This window comes from Sus scrofa, chromosome 10 (assembly GCF_000003025.6).
Source record: "Sus scrofa isolate TJ Tabasco breed Duroc chromosome 10, Sscrofa11.1, whole genome shotgun sequence".
Classification (NCBI taxonomy): domain Eukaryota; kingdom Metazoa; phylum Chordata; class Mammalia; order Artiodactyla; family Suidae; genus Sus; species Sus scrofa.
The window spans coordinates 25,529,826-25,550,946 of record NC_010452.4 but is presented as its reverse complement, the minus strand read 5'-3'; the positions used below and the strand labels follow the sequence as shown (position 1 = coordinate 25,550,946).

The window sequence follows — 21,121 nt, the reverse complement described above, 5'->3', positions numbered from 1 at the left end:
TTTTTTTTAGAGAATTACTGATTTTTCTCCCTAGGTCCAGAAGCAACTAACTGCACCCCTCAGGGCCAAACGCCAATAATTTTAAACACAGGCACAGCAATAAACGACGTTTATTCTGTTTTTGACTCCTGTATTTATATTAACACAAAATTAACAACGTTTCATGGATCCTTAGTTACATTACGTGTAATGTATAAGCTTATTCCTGTTTCAGGACCTTATGTTCTATACTTTGGGAATGGCATTATTATTAATAATTACTATTACAAAGAAGAGTTCCGTGGAACAATGTTATCATTGTATATTCAACGTACCTATGACTCAGGGACCACAAATACAATCACTTCTTCTGAAGGAAGTACATGGTTATAAGTTATATGATTGCTGTTAGAAGTTGAGAAGAAAAACAGAGCATTTTCCAGTTTAAAAAATAACCTTCATCCTTTCCCACCTCAAAGAATACTTAAGATGATCCATGAGCTAGGCAGAAAGGCAGTGATTGGGTTCAGAAACAATTGCTCTTTTTTTTTGGTCTTTTTTTGTCTTTTTAGGGCCACACCCTTGCATATGGAGGTTCCCAGGCTAGGGGTCCAATCGGAGCTACAGCTGCCGGCCTATGCCACAGCCACAGCAATGCCAGATCCGAGCCGCATCTGCAACCTACACCACAGTTCACAACAACGCCGGATCCTTAACCCACTGAGCAGGGCCAGGGATCGAACCAGAGTCCTCATGGATACTAGCTGGGTTTGTAACCACTGAGCCACGACAGAAACTCCAGGTTCAGAAGCAATTCTTCTAATTGGCTAAATTACTAATATATAGTCTTTAGGGCAATATATAACTAAACTCTGCAGACTGTCCTAACAAAAATCTCTATTTTATGAAGTAAATTCATGGACAGTCCCAGAGTTACTTAAAAGGAGGTGGAGTCTGCCTGAGGTTAGGCAGACCCATCCCAAACAAAGCTGGTCCACAATTGAGCCAGATTCCTAAACTTACCCTTTAAAGGCAAGGTCACAAGTTCCCATCATGGCTCAGTGGTTAGTGAATCCGACTAGGAACCATGAGGTTGTAGGTTCGATCCCTGGCCTTGCTCAGTGGGTTAACGATCCAGCGTTGCCATGAGCTGTGGTGTAGGCTACAGACGAGGCTCGGATCCCGCGTTGTTGTGGCTCTGGCATAGGCTGGTGGTTACAGCTCCAATTTGACCCCTACCCTGGGAACCTCCAAATGCTGCAGGAGCGGCCCTAGAAATGGCAAAAAGACAAAAAAATAAAAAAATAAATAAAGGCAAGGCCAGACTTTCCAAATCAGGCATTTAAGCTCTATGTAACAATCTTAAAACTATTAGCTAACTTGCCCGTGGAAGAATGATGGAGGAGTTCCCATCGTGGCGCAGTGGTTAACGGATCTGACTAGGAATCATGAGGTTGCGGGTTCGGTCCCTGCCCTTGCTCAGTGGGTTAACGATCCGGCGTTGCCGTGAGCTGTGGTGTGGGTTGCAGACGCGGCTCGGATCCTGCGTTGCTGTGGCTCTGGCGTAGGCCGGGGGCTACAGCTCCGATTCGACCCCTAGCCTAGGAACCTCCATATGCTGCGGGAGTGGCCCAAGAAATAGCAGAAAGACAAAAAAAAAAAAAAAAGAATGATGGAGTATTTAAAATTAGCAACAGCGTATGCAATGAGTAAAACCATTTCACACATTTATTATACATTGAGCATCACTCAAGCATTTATATTTATATAGCTAAGTCAAGTATTTTGATAAACAGGTAGAGAAACTTTTAGAACTTCATTTGATCTAAAGAAAAAAAAAAACACAAGCTTTTTTCAAAACACCTTCAACACAATCAGTTGGTAACTTTGAGATAAGGATGATGAAGTCATTCATTTATATAAAGACCTGATTTATCTAGGACACAGCCATTTGGTTTTTCAAGTAGTAGTTCTATAAAAGCAACCTCAGCCACTACTTCTGCTGGCTGTGTGCCTAGAAAGAAGGGGTTCATTTTTGCCCCAGAAGTAACTCCTGATTATTGGGAAAACTTATCTCTTAACTCCTTATGACCAAAACTTCTCAGGACTCGAAAATGGTAATTTTGAGTACTGTAACTCCGGGATTCTCATCTGATTAGAAAGCACAATTTCCATCCATGGGAGTGGCTCTAATTTCTCATGGAGGAGCAATTCACCACCACCATGGATATGTGCCAATGTCTGGAGATTTCGATTTTCACAATTAACTTCCCAGGGGGGGAAGGTGTTACGGACAGCAAGTGAGCAGAGGCCAGTGACGCTATGACACACCCTGCAGTATACAGGACAGCCACCCCCTGCTGCTCCGTACCCACCCCCCCAACAAAACGTCAACAGCATCACTGCTGAGTAACCTAGATTTGTGGTGTTTATTTGTACCCACCCAGAAATGACTACTGAGCAGGTCTTCTTTTGTCAGAAACAGCTATACCAAGGTATTTCGGGCAAGGGCCTGATTAAATGAATCTACCATCACGACCTTATATTTACCTGAAAGGAATATAGGACGTATCTCCAAACATTAATATTCTATATGCTTCTTCTGGAGTTTTCCCCAAATATATAACCTACATGTGAAGAGAGAAGAAAAAAGCAATTTACTTCTAAATGATGATATAGTACTATCATGGCAACGTGAGCTTTGTACAATGTTTAGCCCATCAACGGAGCCTTCCCAAGGATCCTACGAGTCACCCACTTTCCTATCAGTGAATTCCCGTTTTGTTTAAATCTGCTGCCATCGCTGGTTTCTGCTGCCTGCAATAAGAGCCCTGACCAACAACTTTTTACAACAACCTTTGATGGTAAGAAGTATAGCATTTTAATAAGAGATTTTCTAAATCAAGATGTTTGACTCAGCACATGCTTTTATCTCACCTCCTTCCTAAAAATACACTGCAATGATAGATAGTAAAGAAGCATGTGGGAGAAGGGCATCGGGGGGAGGATGAGAAGAACACATAACCAGAACAAAGATTCTGATTCATTCCATCCATGCGGATTTAACCATTTACAATACTGTACATGTTTCCTGCAAAACTGCATTTATTTACTACTGTCGTGTGCTTCATTTATCATCAGAACGATATTATCCTTCAATTTTTATCTGATAAAATACTTCAAGTAGATTCTCCAGCATTTGGGGTCCACAGTTGGTAGACCTCTTTGCATTTCCAAAGTTATCTTTGTTTTCTGCCTTGACATTTACAGACTCTGTATACAGTTTTGAGCCTGCAGTCCTTTTTTTCTCAACAGCTCGGAGATGTTACTCTGTTATCTTCTGATTTTCATCATTGCAGAAGTATTTCACTATTCTCATTCTCTCCTCCTCCTTACACATAACCTGTTCTGGAAATTTGGACTTTGGAAAATCTCCACTGGTACCTCCCTAAATAAGTCATCCTCCAACCCCAAATAAGGATGTCTGGGACTTTCTGACCCTCACTCTACCTGAAGGCTGGTCTTTTTATTTATTTATTTATTTGCTTTTCTAGTGCGCACCCACGGCATATGGAAGTTCCCAGGCTAGGGGTCTAATTGGAGCTATAGCCGCCAGCCTATACCACAGCCGCAGTAATGCGTGATCCAAGCCGCGTCTGCAACCTACACCACAGTTCACGGCAACGCCGGATCCTTAACCCACTGAGTGAGGCCAGGGATCGAACCTGCAACCTTATTGTTCCTAGTTGGATTCGTTAACCCCTGAGCCACGATGGGAACTCTAAGGCTGGTCTATTTTACAAGTCAATCTTATACAAGGGCATCTTCCAACCACGTATGGAGGCCAGGGGAAGGAGAGACCAAGGGTATTAGATTAGTACACATATAATTTACTAAAAATTAGATTCAATCCTAAAGCTTTCTTGGAGATTAAATATACTTTAAATGTTGACTAGTAAAAAATAAATCACTGGAAATTTTAATAAGGAACCAATTTTATCTCAATTACTTAAATATACACATATGAGCAGTATCTTCAAACAAAGTATGAACATTCTGAAGTGAGGACCCATGTCTTATGTTTCACTGTAGCCCCTGGTTTATACATTATATACAGACTCTGATTCAATGCTTAATTCACTGAACCTATTTCTAATTAAATTACTGACTAATAATGAAAACTACTTATAATCATTAGGAAACTTTAACTGATAAAAAGTTTATATAAATACATCATTGGATTAAGAAAAATTATAAAATCAAGAATTGTAGAAAGCTTAGAAAAGGATATATTATAAAACTAGCTATAATAGTTGACTCCACTTCTAAAGGGCATTTTTCCCAATTGTCTATTTTAAAACACATAAATGGAAATTTTTTGCAATGTTTACCTTTTTTTTTTTTTTTTTTTTTGTCTTTTTTTTTGCTATTTCTTTGGGCCGCTCCCGTGGTATATGGAGGTTCCCAGGTTAGGGGTCTAATCAGAGCTGTAGCCGCCGGCCTATGCCAGAGACACAGCAACGTGGGATCCAAGCCGCGTCTGCAACCTACACCACAGCTCACAGCAACGCCGGATCCTCAACCCACTGAGCAAGGCCAGGGATCGAACCCACAACCTCGTGGTTCTCAGTCGGATTCGTTAACCACTGCACCACGACAGGAACTCCTGTTTACCATTTTTAATAATGATTTAATTCAGAGTTCCCGTTGTGGCGCAGTGGTTAACGAATCCAACTAGGAACCATGAGGTTTCAGGTTCGATCCCTGGCCTCGCTCAGCAGGTTAAGAATCTGGCATTGCCGTGAGCTGTGGTGTAGGTCGCAGATGTGGCTCTGATCTGGTGTTGCTGTGGCTGTGGTGTAGGCTGGCTGCTATAGCTGCGATTAGACCCCTAGCCTGGGAACGTACATATGCCGTGGGTGCAGCACTAAAGACAAAAAAAAAAAAAGATTTAATCCCATTGACTCTAAAAATAATAAAAAGTATAATCAACTGTACAGAATCTTCTAACATTCCTTTACCTATAATAGCATACAAAACAGCACCTACAAAGAACAATCAATCAAGTCCAAGAATAAAGAAATGCTTTCTTCCCTAGTATGAAATTTTAAGGTACCATTTTATTACTAATGCAAGGTTGTAACTTACTATGAGTTACTCAAAATCATCTATAATCATCTCAACATATATTTATCTATACATTATTTACTTAGACCTCTTAAGCATCAACCTATCAATTGACTTTCTATTTTATCACTATTTAGTTGGAAAAAAAGCATAATAGTTCTTTCAAGAAGAACTAAAAAGTCTTGATACTGAGACAAGATGGTGGAATAGAAGGGCTCAAGCTCACCTCCTCTCACAAAAAACACCAAAATAACAACTATCTGCTGAACAACCATCAAAAAAATAGACTGGACGGTACCAAAAAAGATATCCAACACCCAAAGCAAAGAAGCCACAACGAGATGGTAGGATGGGCACTTTCACAATATAAGTGAAAGTGTCCTTGGCAATGCACAGGCTGGAAAATAACTACACTGCAAAGGCCTCCCCACAGGAGTGAGAGTTCTAGACTTCACATCAGATTCCCCACTCTGGTGGTCTGGCACTGGGAAGAGCCCCCAGGGCATTTGGCATGGAAAACCAGTGGGGCTTGAGCACAACTCCTCCAAAGTTCTGGGGGAAACAGAGCCATTACTCTTGGAGGCACACACAGGGTTTCACATGCACTGGGTCCCAGGGTAAGCAGGGACTCCATAAGAATCTGGGCCAGTCCTACCCATGGCTTGGTGTCAACTGTGGCTTGGGGTGGAGGCAGGATATTGGAGGCAGAGGTCCCAGGGAATAATCATTGGCGTGACTGCTCCCTGGAGGTGGCCATTTTAGAAAAGTCTGACCCCACCCATCAGAGGCTGAGAAGCCCCAGGCCAAATAACAAAGTGGGAACACAGCCCCATCCATCAGCAAAGGCTGCCAAAAGTCCTCTTAGGCATCTAACCACCTCTAATCACACCCAGCAACACAACGCACCAAGAGGGACTAGACTGAGCTCCACCCAAGTGTGGGCAACATCAGTCCCTCCCATAAGGAAGCCTGCCATGAGCCCCTGTATCAACTTCACTAACCACAGAGCAGACACCAAAAGCAAGTGGGCTACAACCCTGCAGTCTGCAGAAAATGACCATGAACACAGAAAGCTAGACAAAATGAAAAGGCAGAGAAACATGCTCCAGATGAGGAAACAAGACAAAACCCCAGAGAAACAATTAGGTGAAGTGGAGATAAGCAAACTACATGAAAAAGACTTTAGAGTAACAACAGTGAGAATGATCCAAGATCTTGGGAAAAAACTGGAGGCAGAGATTGAGAAATTACAAGAAATGTTTAACAAAGAAATAGAAGACTTAGGAGTTCCCGTCGTGGCGCAGTGGTTAACGAATCCGACTAGGAACCATGAGGTTGCGGGTTCGGTCCCCGCTCTTGCTCAGTGGGTTGATGATCCGGCGTTGCTGTGAGCTGTGGTGTGGGTTGCAGACACGGCTCGGATCCAGCGTTGCTGTGGCTCTGGCGTAGGCCGGTGGCTACAGCTCTGATTGGACCCCTAGTCTGGGAACCTCCATATGCCACAGGAGCAGCCCAAGAAATGGCAAAAAGACAAAAAAAAAAAAAAAAAAAGAAATAGAAGACTTAAAGAACAATGGAACTAGAGACTCTCATACTAAGTGAAATAAGTCAGAAAGAGAAAGACAATACCATATGATATCACTTCTATCTGGAATCTAATAAATGGCACAAAAGAACCTATCTACAGAAAAGGAACAAACTCATGGACATGGAGAAGAGACAAGGGGGTTTCCAAGGGGGAAGGGGAGAGAGCGGGATGGACTGGGAGTTTGGGGTTAGTAGATACAAACTATTGCATTTGGAGTGGATAAGCAACAAGATCCTGCTGTATAGCACAGGGAATTATTTCCAGTTATTTGTGATAGAACATGATGGAGGATAATGTGAGAAAACAATGTGTGTGCATCTATATATTTTATAACTGGGTCAATTTGTTGTATGGCAGAAATTGACAGAACACTGTAAATCAACTATAATAGAAAAAAATAAAATCTTACCCAAAAAAAAGAACAGACAAGTTGAGATGAACAACACAATAATTAAAACGAGAAATTCAACAAAAGGAATCAATAGCAGAATACAGGAGGCAAAAAAATGAATAAGTGAGATGGGAAACAGACTGATGAAAATCACGAATGCAGAACAGAATAAAGAAAAAAAAGTTTTTTAAATGTCGACAGTCTAGGATAACTCTTGGACAACACTCAAAGCACTAACATTTGCATTATATGGAGAGAGAGAAAGGGCCAGAAAAAATAATTTGAAGAGATTATAGCCAAAAACTTCCCTAACATGAGAAAGGACTCACTCAAGCCTGGGCAGCACAATGAGTACCATATAGAATAAACCCAAGGAGAAACACTCTTGAGACACATACTAATTAAACCAACCAAAATTAAAGACAGAGAAAATACAGACAACACCTAGGGAAAAGCAACAAATAACATCAAGGGAACCCCAATATGATTATCAGCTCAAACTTCAGCAGCAACTCTATGAGCCAAAAGGGAGTGACACCATATACCTAAAGTGATGAAAGGAAAAAACCCAGAGTAGTCTAAATTCAGCAAGGCTCTCAATTCAGATTTGATGGAGAAATCAAAAGCTTCACCAATAAGCAAAAGCTAAAAGAATTCACACCATCAAACCAGCTTTACAACAAATACTAAAGGAACTTCACTAAGCAGAAAAGAAAAGGCCATAACTACAAACAATGAAATTACAAAGGATAAGGCTCACTGATAATAGCAAACATAGTAAAGGTAGGAAATAATCCACACACAAATATAATTATCAAAACCAGCAACCTCTAACAAGAGCAGAGCACAAATTTAGAATAAAAGAAACACACTTGAAATTTATTTATTTATTTATTTATTTGTCTTTCTATCTTTTCAGGGGCCATACCTGCAGCATATGGAGGTTCTCAGGCCAGGGGTCCAATTGGAGCCATAGCTGCCTGCCTACACCAGAGTCACAGCAACGCCCAATCCAAGCCAAGTCTGAGACCTACACCATAGTTCACAGCAACGCAGGATCCTTAACCCACTGAGCAAGGCCAGGGATCGAACCCACAACCTCATGGTTCCTAGTCGAATTCATCAACCACAGAGCCACGACGTGAATTCCCATAGTTGAAATTAAGAGACACCAACTTAATATTGTGTATGTGTGTGTATATATACACATATATATCTATATACTCCTGTATCAAAACCTCATGGTAACCACAAACCAAAAAATCTGCAGTAGATAAACACACAAATAAGAAAAATACAAACACAACACTAAAGATAGTCATCAAACTACAAAAGAAGAAAACTAAAGAAGGGAGGAAAAAAGACCAACAGAAACATATCCAAACAAATTAAATTAACGGCAGTAAGAACATACTTACCAATAATTATCTTAAATGTAAATGGATTAAATGTTCCAACCAAAAGACACAGACTGGCTGAATGGATATAAAAACAATACCCTGAGACCCACTTCAGTTCCAGGGTCTCCTTATAGTCTAAAAGTGAAAGGATGGATAAAGACATGCCATGCAAATAAAATTAAAAACGAAAAAGCTCATCAGACAAAATAGACTCTGAAATAAAGACAGTTATAAAAGACAAAGAAGAACGTCCCATAATGATCAAAGGATCAATCCAAAAAGATATAACAATTGTAAATGTATATGTACCCAATATAGAAGCACCTGAATATATAAGGCAACTGCTAACAACCATAAAAGGAGAAGCTGACAATAACACAAAAATAGTGGGGGACTTTAACACCCCACTTAGAGCAACAGGCAGATCATCCAGATGGAAAATCAGTAAGGAAACACAGGCCTTAAATGATGAATTTGATGAGAAAGACTTATTTGATATTTATAGATCATTCCATTCAAAAGCAGCAGAATACACATTCTTCTCAAGAGCACACTGAACATTCTCCAATATAGATCACATTCTGGGCCACCAATCAAGGCTCGGTAAATTTTAGAAAACTGAAATCATAACAAGCACCTTTTCAAACCACAACACAATAAGACTAGAAATCAACTACAAGAAAAAAACTGTACAAAACAGAAACACATGGAGACTAAACACTATGCTACTAAACAACCAATGGATCACTGAAGAAATCAAAGGAGAAATAAAAAAATACCTAGAAACAAATGAAAATGAAAACACAATGGTCCAAAACCTATGGGATGCAACAAAAGCAGTTCTAAGAGGAAAGTTTATAGCAATATAAGCTTTCCTCAGGAAACTAGAAAAATCTCAAATAAACAAACTAACGTTACACCTAAAGCAACTACAGAAAGAACAAAACCCAAAGTGAAAGAAGAAAAAAAATCATAAAGATCAGAGCAGAAATACATGAAATAGAGATGAAGAAAACAATAGAAAAGATCAATGAAACCAGAAGCTAGTTCTTCAAAAAAAACCTAACAAAATTTATAAACACTTAACCAGACTCATTAAGGAAACGAGGGAAAGGGCTCAAATCAATATAATGAGAAATAAAAAAGGAGAAATTACCACTGACATCATAGAAATACAAAGGATCATAAGAGACTACTACAAGCAAACATATGCCAATAAAATGAACAACCTAGGTACGATCTTCCACGAATGAACCTGGAAGAAATGGAAAATACGAACAGACTAAACACAAGTACTGAAAGTGTGATTTAAAACTCCACCCCCCCCCCAAATAAATCCTCTAAAAATTTTCAAAATCAAAAAAAAAGAAAAGAAAGTCCAGGACCTGTTGGCTTCACTGGCAAATTCTATCATTTAGAAAAGGGTCAACACCTAGCCTTCTGAAAATATTCTAAAAAACTGCAGAGGAAGGAACACTCCCAAACTTATTCTATGAGGTCACCAATCACTCCGATACCAAAACTAGACAAGGACATCACAAAAAAAGAAAATGATAGGCCAATATGACTGATAACTATAGATGTAAAAATTCTCAACAAAATACCAGCAAATAAAATCCAACAATACATTAAAAGAATACACCGTGATCAAATGGGATTTATCCCAGGGACACAAGGATTTTTCAATATCCACAAATTAATCATTATGATAAACCATATTAACAAATTGAAGAATAAAACTATATAATCATATCATTAGATGCAGAAAAAGCTTTTGACAAAATCCAACACCCATTTACAATAAAAAAACATCCAGTAAGTGGGCATGCAGAGAGTCTACTTCAACATAATAAAGGCCACATATGGGAGTTCCTGTCAAGGCTCAGTGATTAACAAACCTGACTAGTATTCATGAGGATGCAGGTTTGATCCCTGGCCTCATTCCATGGGTTAAGGATCTGGTGTTGCCATGAACTGTGGTGCAGGTTGCAGACACGGCTCGGATCCCACGTTGCTATGGCTGTGGCAAAAGCCAGTAACTACAGCTCCGATTCGACCTGTAGTCTGGGAACTTTCGTATGCTAAGGGTACAGCCTTAAACAGACATAAGACTAAATAAATACCCCATATGACAATCCCACAGCTATTCTCAACATCTAAAGATGCTATCAGAAAACATCCAGCACTCATCAATGAACGCATTGAAGTTGCAGGGTACAAAATTAATACACAGAAATCTGTCACATTTCTATACACTAACAATAAAAGATCAGAAAAAGAAATTAAGGAAACAATCCCATTTACCACTGCAACAAAAAGAATAAAATACTTCATAATAAACTTACCTAAGGAGGCAAAAGATCTATGCTCTGAAAACTACCAGAAGCTGATGGAACAAATCAAAGATGAAACAAAAGATGGAAAAGATATACCATGCTCTTGGATTGGAGGAATCAATATTGTCCTAAAGACTATATTACCCAAGGCAATCTACAGATTCAATGCAATCACTATCAAAATATCTACGGCGGAGTTCCCGTCATGGCGCAGTGGTTAACGAATCCGACTAGGAACCATGAGGTTGCGCGTTCGGTCAGTGGGTTAACGATCCAGCGTTGCCGTGAGCTGTGGTGTAGGTTGCAGACGCCGCTCGGATCCCGCATTGCTGTGGCCCTGGCATAGGCCGGTGGCTACAGCTCCGATTGGACCCCTAGCCTGGGAACCTCCATATGCTGCAGGAGCAGCCCAAGAAATAGAAAAAAGAAAAAAAAAAAATCTATGGCATTTTTCATAGAATTAAAACAAAAAAAATTTTTAATTTGTACAGGAATACAAAAGACCCCAAATGGCCAAAGCAATCTTGAGAAATACAAATGGAGCTGAAGGAATCAGGCTCCCTGGCTTAAGACTACACTACAAAGCTACAGTCATCAAAACAGTACGGTACTGGCATAAAAAGTATTCAACACTGCTAATTATATTAGAGAAATGAGGTATCATCTCATGCCAGTCAGAATGGCCATCATCAAAGAGTCTACAAACAGGAGTTCCTGCTGTGACACCACAAGTTAAGAATCTAATCATAGTGGCTCAGGTAGCTGTGGAGGTTGGGTTCAATCCCCAGCTTTGTGCAGTGGGTTGAAGGATCTAGAGTTTCCACAGATGAGGCATAGGTTGCAGCTGTGACTTAGATTCAATCCGTGGCCCAGGAACTTCCATGTGCTACTTGAGGCCATTTAAAAAAAAAAAAAAAAAAGTCTACAAACAATAAATGCTGGAGATGGTGTGGAGAAAAGGGAACCCTCCTACAGTTTCAGTGGGAATGTAAATTGGTACAACCACAGTGGAAAACAGTATGAAGGTTCCTCAAAAAACTAAAAAGAGAATAACCATATAATCCAGCAATCCCACTCCTGGGCATCTATCAGAGAAAACCATAATTAGAAAAGATACATGCAGCCTAATGTTCACCCCACTGCAGTATTATTTACAATTGCCAAGATATGGAAGCAACCTAAATGTCCATTGACAGACAAATGGATAAAGATGTGGTACATACATACAACGGAATATTACCCAGCCATAAAAAAGAATGAAATAATGCCATTTGCAGCAAAATGGGTGGACCTAGAGATTATCATACTAAGCGAAGTGAGTCAGATAGTGAAAGGCAAACATCAAATAATAACACTTATAGTGGAACCTAAAAAAGGATACAAATGAACTTACTTGCAGAACAGAAACAGACTCATAGATTTTGAAAACAAAGTTATGGTTACAAAAGGAGACAGGGATGGACTGGGGGCTTGGGACTGGCCTATGTACACTGTGCTCTATGGAACCACTGGCCAACAGGGAACTGCTGTATTAGCACAGGGATCTCTACCCAATATTCTGCAATAATCTACATGGGAAAAGAATCTGAAAAAGAATGTGTGTATATGTATAACTGAATCACTCTGTTGCACAGCAAAAATTATCATAAAAGTGTAAGTCAACTATACTTCAATAAAACTTTAAAAAAAAAAAAACCCTAAAAAAGTCTTTCAAATTGATCCCCTCCCATTTTTTTCTCTAAATTTATCCATTCTTCAACCTGCTTCCTTTCTCTTCTAAGACTTACTGAAAAACATTAATAAGTTTTTTCTTTTCTCCATTCTATTTTAGGACTTCCTACCAGACACCCTTCAAAAAAGTACCCCTAAAATCAAAAAGACAAAACCAAATAAAAAAATACCTTGAGGTAATAGAGGGGAAAAAAAGGGTTTGATGCATTTATGTCTGTGTATATATACATAAATTAACTAAATGAAATCCAGAAACTTCTTCCTGATGTTCCCTAAATTTCTGATATAACATCTCTTAAATTCTTCTTTAAGCACTGTTGCAAGACATGTTTTTATAATACTTTCTTAGCCTCTTTGCTGAAAACTCCATCTTGTCCTTCCTTACTTTGTCCGGTCTTCCTGCTTGAGAAACAGTCATGGTGATGGTAAATGACTTAAGCCTAAGAACAAGGACCTGGAGTTCCCGTCGTGGCGCAGTGGTTAATGAATCTGACTAGGAACCATGAGGTTGCGGGTTCAATCCCTGCCCTTGCTCAGTGGGTTAACAATCCAGCATTGCCGTGAGCTGTGGTGTAGGTTGCAGACATGGCTCGGATCCTGCGTTGCTGTGGCTCTGGCATAGACTGGCGGCTACAGCTCTGATTAGCCCCCTAGCCTGGGAAGCTCCATATGCCACGGAAGCAGCCCAAGAAATGGCAAAAAGACAAAAAAAAAAAAAGTCATTCTAAAAAAGAACAAAGACCTAAAGGCACGGGTTATTCGCGGGGTCAGCTGAATGAGGACATAATACATTGGTCTAGGCACGCTGGACCTGTGCAGATTGGCACGCCATTTGCACAAGCATGATATGTCCTCTAAAGAATAAGAGAAAGAGGAACCTCATGGCCAAGTGGTTTATGAGTGGTCGTTAGCAGAATATGCATTAGCAAAGAGAACCAAGGTACAAACCTAGGCACACAGGGTTGCCGCAAATAGGCATGCCGTTTGCGGAAGCACAGTGAGGATTCTCTGAAATGCTCTGCATAGATAGCTAACTCAAAGGCTAATGATTCTTAAATGCCTAAAGTTTAGAGTAAAAGTTTAACCATGTACCAGCTAAGTGACTTTTAAAATAATAAAAGAACTTATAAAATAATTTTAAAAAACCCTATAATCCTGCACCTACAACCCCCTTTTCACTTGGCATAATCCTCAAGAGCACAATAAAAGCTGTGTGGTTTACTTGAGGCAGGGCTCTTGGTCCCTGAGACCTTGAGTCCCCCGGTTCCCACCTTTATTTAAGATAAATGTCTCTGTGTCTTGTTTCATGTTAACTTTTTTTCCTTAAGTTCCACAGCACCCGTTCTTCAGCCCCACCCTGCTGAGCTGGTCTCAGCAAAGCACCAGGTGAAAGATAATTCAAGATTGTAGGTCCTTGTTTAATTATTAAAATTGCAATAGTATTATTTCCTTCTACCTTTCAAAACAAAAACAGTCTAATATATTAAACAGTTGTAGGTTAGCCTTAGAATACAAATTCAGTTCAAAGAACTGAAAAACAATGTAACATTTTTTCCTATGGAGAAACAAAACCTAAGTTCCTAATGATTTTTAAAAAGATTTAAATACAATTGGGGAATGCCTGTACATAGAGATTTTAGGTACAATGACATAAGCTGAAGGAGATTTATAAATTCAGCTTATGTTATTTACATAATGCTATTAGCTGAATGTGTCCACTCAAAATTCAAATGTTGAGGGAGTTCCCACTGTGGTGCAGTGGGTTAAGGATCCAATGTCTCTGCAATGGTGCGAGTTTGATCCCTGAGCCAGCGAAGTGGGTTAAGGATCTTGTGTTGCCACAGCTGTGGTGTAGGTCACAGCTACAGCTTGGATGGGATCCCTAGCCCAGGAACTTCATATGCCACAGGTACAGCCAAAAAAAGAGCAAAAAACAAAAAACCCAAAACAACAAAATTCTCATGTAGAAATCCTAATCCCTCAAGGTGATGGTAGTAGTGGAAAGGGCCCTTGGGAGGTAGTGAGCAATAAGAGGGAAGTCCTTGTGAATAAGATTAGTATTTTATGGAGTTCCCGTCATGGCGCAGTGGTTGGCGAATCCGACTAGGAACCATGAGGTTGCAGGTTCGATCCCTGCCCTTGCTCAGTGGGTTAACGGGATCCGGCATTGCCGTGAGCTGTGGTGTGGGTCGCAGATGTGGCTCAGATCCCACATTGCTGTGGCTCTGGCGTAGGCTGGCAGCTACAGCTCCGATTGGATCCCTGGCCTGGGAAATCTCCATATGCCGCGGGAGCGGCCCAAGAAATGGCAAAAAGACAAAAATAAAAAAAAAAAGATTAGTATTTTATAAAAGGGCTCCAGAGAGAAGAGAGCCATTCCAACATAGAGGAGATCTCACTCGACCATGCCATCACCCTGATCTTGGACTTCCAGCCTCCAGAACGCTGAGCAATACACTCCTCTTGTTTTAAAGCCTCCCAGAGGAGTTTCCATTGTGGCTCAGCAGGATTAAGACCTCAACTAGCTGTCAATCAGGTATAGTGGAAAAAATAAAAATCATTATAAAAAAAGAACCAAACTAGAATCCATGAGTATGGGGGATCGATCCCTGGACCCGGTCAGTGGATTAAAGATCCAGTGTTGCCGCAAGCTGCCATGCTAGTTGCAGGCGTGGCTCGGATCTGGTGTTGTGGTGGCTGTGGCATAGGCTGGGAACTTTCATATGCCGCAAGTTCCGCCCTAAAAAGCCAAAAAAAAAAAAGACCTCCTGGTTGCTATATTTTGTTATAGCAGCCCCAAAGAACTAAGACATGTAACAATCAAAGAAATGTTTCTAACACTCTATAACTTTTAATTTTATATCCACTCATCTTGCCTAGTCAAAAGCCCTTCCCCAATAAAATCATTATCAACTTGTTCCTTGAGAAGAATCCTTGAAATGGCTCCTATATTAACTTAAATTCTCAAATTAGTAAATCAGTACAATTTTATGATGCATCCCTGAGTTCCTGGCAATTTGGAAGTTACATGCTCCTCAAATTCTTTCAGTGTAACTTCATGAAGAGCTATATACACACGCACATATATATATATTAGAGAGACAGACTTAAACATACATATACATTAGAGAGAGAGGTCACTCCTAACTCCACATTGCTGTCCAAAAATAGAAAACAACAACAACAAAAAAATGAACAAGAGAGATATTAAACAGCTGTGGTAGCCAGCTTCCAAGACAGCCCCAAGGATGCTTATCTCCTAGTAGGTATTTCCACCCTCAATGAATCCTGTCTGTGTAAATAATTAGATACTGAAGTAATGGCAGAGTGGGACTTCTGAGGCTAGGTCATATTAAAAAAAAAAAAAGGAGTTCCCATCATGGCTCCGTGGTTAACGAACCCAACTAGCATCCACAAGGACGCGGGTTCAATCCCTGGCCTCGATCAGTGGATCAAGGATGCAGCGTTGCTGTGAGCTGTGGTGTAGCTCGAAGACACAGCCTGGATCTGGTGTGACTGTGGCTGTGGCTGTGGCGTAAGCTGGCAACTGCAGCTCCGATTCAACCCCTAGCCTGGAAACCTCCACATGCCACAGGTTCAGCCTTAATAAAGCAAAAACTGCTGTAAAACTAGGTTGTGATGATTGCAGTACACCTATAAATCTTATAAAACTCATTAAGTAATTAAAAAAAAATGACAAGTGTGGAAATGCAAATGTAAAGAAGCCCTACGGCTTAGGAAACATAAGGAGAACCTGCTGTCTCTCTTCGGGGTAAAGAACCTCTTTGAAGAAGCTAACGGCGATCTCACAGGAAAAAAATAAAATACTGGTATAGAAAATTACTTGAGAAGTCATAGAGTTTTTCAAAATCAAAGTACAAAGTTTCTTGTTTTTGTTTTTCGTGGGGTTTTCTGTTTTGCCTTTTTTTTTTTTTTTTTTTTGCTGAACAATACCATAGGTATTTCTAGGTCTTCCACAGCTCACATTTGAAAAATTACTACCTGCCTAACGTAGCCCCTGTGAAAACTTCTGATCTTGGATTACTGATCTATGTTTCAATACCTGGGAGATGGTTGCTTAGCAACAGGATGACTCATAGACTGAAACAAAAACATCCCAACTTGATCATTAATAGTTTCAGCCCTTACAACTTAGGTCTCAAATAATAAAGCCCAGGGTGTTTTGGTTTTGTTGCGGTTTTTTTGGTGTTGTTTTGGTTTTGCCTTTTGTCCTTCTTTAGGGCTGCACCTGCAGCATATGGAGGTTCCCAGGCTAGGGGTTGAATCGGAGCTGTAGCTGCCAGCCTACACCACAGCCACAGCAGCACAGGATCCGAGCTGCATCTGTGACCTACACCACAGCTCACGGCAAGGCCTGATCCTTAACTCACTGAACGAGGCCAGGGATCGAAGCGACAACCTCATGGTTCCTAGTTGGATTCATTTCCATTGCGCCACAACGGGAACTCCAGATTCTTTTTTTTAATAAAAGATGAAGAAAAGGAGTTCCCTGGTTACCTAGCAGTTAAAGGATCTGGTGTTGTCACAGCTGTGCGCTGTGGCTCAGGTTGGATCCCTGGTCTGGGAACTGCCACATGCCACAGGCTAATCCAAAAAAAAAGATAAAAAGGACAAAGATAGAGTCAGTCCACAGTCCATTTGGAATACTTCCTTCCTGAGTGCACTTCCTCCAGACTCTTTGTTTTTGTTTTAATATTACACCACCTTCTAAGGCAGTCATTAGAAAGCCTTATTATCTCCAAAATTCTCCAAACAACTCTAGAAAAAGTTATCAGGCCTAAAGACCAGTTTTTAGAGAATTCTCACGCATCTCTACAAAGTTTTAATCAAATTATGCAACGGGGGAGTTCCCATTGTGGCTCCATGGTTAACAAACCTGACTGGCATCCATGAGGACGCGGGTTCGATCCCTGGCCTCGCTCAGTGGGCTACCGATCCGGCGTTGCCGTGAGCTGTAGTGTAGGTCAAAGACGTAGCTCAGATCCCACATTTCTGTGGTTCTGGCATAGGCCGGTGGCTCCAGCTCCGAGATGACCCCTAGCCTAGGAACCTCCATATGCTGCTGGTACGGCCCTACAAGACAAAAAAAAGACCAAAAAAAAAAAAAAAAAAAAAAAGAATATGCAATAAATTTCAATCAGATCACACCTTCACTACTTACTCTTATGTTTAATCTCTTGGGGTATTCATATTACATCTCAACACTGTTTTGCTACTATTAAATCTCCTTTTCTTAGAAGTTTTCTCCTGTTTCCCCACCTAGCATCATTACAGCTCCACGCTTCTACTTTAGCCAGCCAGTCATGGCTGCAAAGACACCTGCTACAGCCAAGAACTGTAAAACCCCTGCCAAGCTGGCTTCTAACTGAACAGAAGAATGAATTCAAGTGGAAGTCCAAATTGCTTACCTGGCACTTTCCTAAGCAATCAAATCAGTGCTAACCTCAGAGTATAAAATCCTGGAAGGATTTCTAAATCTAAAATATATTAACTATAGAAAAAATAAACTTCCACGTGCCCAATAGAGCCACAAGCAAAGTCAAAAGGCCAACATCAAACTGGGAACAAAGTGCCAACAAATTTTCAATCAATATGCCGAAGGGGTCAGGGCTCTTTCACTAGTTATGGAAAACAACAGCAACAAGATCTAAAAAGAGACTTCTTATCTATAAAAGTATCCAGAGTTTTGTGTCTAAGATAACGCTCGGTTCCCACCATGCCCATGGCTACCCTCTGAGGGGTTATTTCACACTGAAGGCACCATATCTGGCTCAAGACCTCACCATTTTGGGGACATCTGTTCTGACCAGAGACAAATGACTGATGCCAAAGCAGCCCATGCAGAGCTTTGTGGGTTCTGCTCAGGAGAAGGTTTGTTTTTGTTTTGTTTTTTTGTCTTTTTGCCATTTCTTGGGCCCCTCCCACGGCAAATGGAGGTTCCCAGGCTAGGGGTCTAATCGGAGCTGTAGCTGCCAGCCTACGCCAGAGCCACAGCAACTCGGGATCCAAGACGCATCTGCGACCTACACCACAACTCATGGCAACGCCGGATCGTTAACCCACTGAGCAAGGGCAGGGATCGAACCCCCAACCCCATGGTTCCTTGTCGGATTCGTTAACCACTGCGCCACAACGGGATCTCCAGGAGAAGGTTATCTTAGGTGGAAGTGCTTCAAACATCCAGATTATCTCCTGGATGGTACAAAAACATTTACAGCTATACAAAGGGCCATTCTCCAGGGTGCTCTTCCATACTTTAAGTTGAGCACCAAGAATTCTGGCTGTGTTCCTTCTCCTGTAAAGCTGTCACGATCTACTCTAACCTATGGGGTTCCTCTCCCCAGTGACTGGCCAACTAATGGGATCAAATATCCCAGTTAAAAACAGCTACCTCTCCAGTCTCTCTTTCCTGGGACCCTGCATACATTCTGTCCACACCCCCACTCTCAGGATTTTTGCTGCCAAGCACAAAATACACCAGGAGGGATGATAAACACACAAAGAAAAGGAGTTCCTGCTGAGGCACAACAGGATCAGGTGGCACCTATAAAGCGCTGGGACATAGGTTTGATTCCCAACCAAGCACAGTGGGTTAAGGACCCGGTATGGCCACAACAGCAGTGTACGTCGCAACTGCAGCTCAGATATGCTCCCTAGCCCGGAAACTCCATATGCCAGGGGGTGGCCAAAAAGGGGGGGGAGGGGAGCAAAAAGCAAACAAAAGTCCCTATCTGGATACGCCTAAGAAATCAAATTTTAAGAGAAAAAAAATCTATAACCTGTGTTTCAGACATTAAGAGCTGACAGTAAAACTTAGTTATCTCAAACATTTCTCTCAATTATGTTTTTCTCTTTTTGACCATACCCACAGCATATGGAAGATCCCAGGCCAGGGATCAAATCCAAGCCACATCTGCAAACTATGCCACAGCTGCAGCATCACCAGATCCTCGACCCACTGTGCTGGGTCAGGGATCCAACCAGCAATGCCACAGAGACAAGCTGGATCATTAACCAACTGTGCGCCACAGCGGGAACTCCCTCTTCTCAATTACTTTTGTGAGCACAAATTAAAAAAAAAAAAAAAAAAAATACAAAAAGTTCTTAATCATTGTTGCTAATGGAATACCTTCAACATAGAAAAAGAAACTATGCAATTTTGAGGTGCAATTTCAACGAGTACCACCAACTTTTGGTCTAATCATTGTTAAGTACCAGATTATCAACTTACACATCAGAAAAAGCATTTTAAAAGAAACCATGAACATGATGGAAAATAGTATGAGAGAAAGTGTGTGTGTGTGTGTGTGTGTATGACTTGGTCACTTTTCTGTACAGCAGAAATTGAAACAACACTGTAAATCAACTATACTTTAATTAAAAAAAATTTTAATATATTTTAGAACTATGTTCTAAATACTCAAAAAAATAAGAAATTTAAAAAAAAAAAAAAAAATGAAAGCATGACCAAAGCAAGTAGCAAGCTGGGGGAGGTAGCAATGAGAGCTCCTGCTGTGGCTCAGCAGGTTACAAACCCAACTAGCTAGTATCCATGAGGATACAGGTCTGAATCCTGGCCTTGCTCAGGAGGTTAAGGGTCTGGCATTGCCCTGAGCTGTGGTGTAGGTCTCAGATGCAGCTTGGATCCTGCACTGCTGTGGCTGTGGTGTAGACTGGCAGCTGCAGCTCCAAGTCGATCCCTACCCCAGGAACTTCCATATGCCACAGGGTTGGCCCTAAAAAGCCAAAAATAAATAAATAAATAAATTTCAAAAGAAAATTTGAACAGTTTAGCATACTCCTGTATAGCTTGTTACAGGAGTGCTTTTCATAGTACCAAGAAATAATCTGTTTTTCATCAGATCATCATCTCCTGAACCAAGACTTCAGGTCACATATGAAACAAATGAAGATCCTTCACATGTTACATAAGGTAATTCGATTGGTACTTAGGTTGGCAAAATATTTCCAGGACTGCCACCACAAAAAGGTCACAAAGTCTAGTAGTTCTCTGAAAATCCTGGTTCCCCCAACCCTCCTGGTGGAGGTCTGTGGTACCTACTTTTCATCTGTAAACTTCTCAGGTGTTTATGACCCCTGGGCCAGGAACTTCCATAAGCCGCAGGTGCAGCCCTACAAAGAAAGAAAGAAAAAAAAAATACATCAACTATAATTAAAAAAGAACTCCAACATTAAAAGTTTTTTTCTTCCCCCTCCTTTTTTCGTTTTAGGGCCACTCTTGCAGCATATGAAAGTTCCCAGCCTAGGGGTCAAATCAGAGCTGCAGCTGCTGGCCTACACCCCAGCCAGAGCAACTCAGGATACAAGCCGCACCTGTAATCGACATCTCAGCTCACGGCAACGCTGGATCCTTAACCCACGGAGCGAGGCCAAGGATTGAATTCACATCCTCATGGAAACTAGTCGGGTTCATAACCTGCTGAGCTTTGGGAACTCCGAACACCAAAGCTTTTTAATCTAAAATAACTACTGCACCCGTGGTGGGTGGGAGTGGAAGAAAACTACACTCGATATTCCTCCCCCCACC

The 21,121-nt window shown here is 41.0% G+C and overlaps 1 protein-coding gene across 20 annotated transcripts in view; it reads right to left on the bottom strand.

The window, feature by feature from the left end:
- The window catches only part of CDC14B (cell division cycle 14B), a 118,047-nt gene that overhangs the window by 39,076 nt on the left and 57,850 nt on the right, over positions 1-21,121 (bottom strand). For all 20 annotated transcript variants that reach the window (XR_002336288.1, XR_002336289.1, XR_002336290.1 and 17 more), the window contains one exon: positions 2,530-2,606. Coding sequence is in view for 17 of the 20 variants with exons in the window: in XM_021064578.1 (XP_020920237.1) it covers positions 2,530-2,606 (77 nt within the window). In the remaining 3 variants the exon portion in view is untranslated. The remainder of the gene's footprint in view (positions 1-2,529; positions 2,607-21,121) is intronic.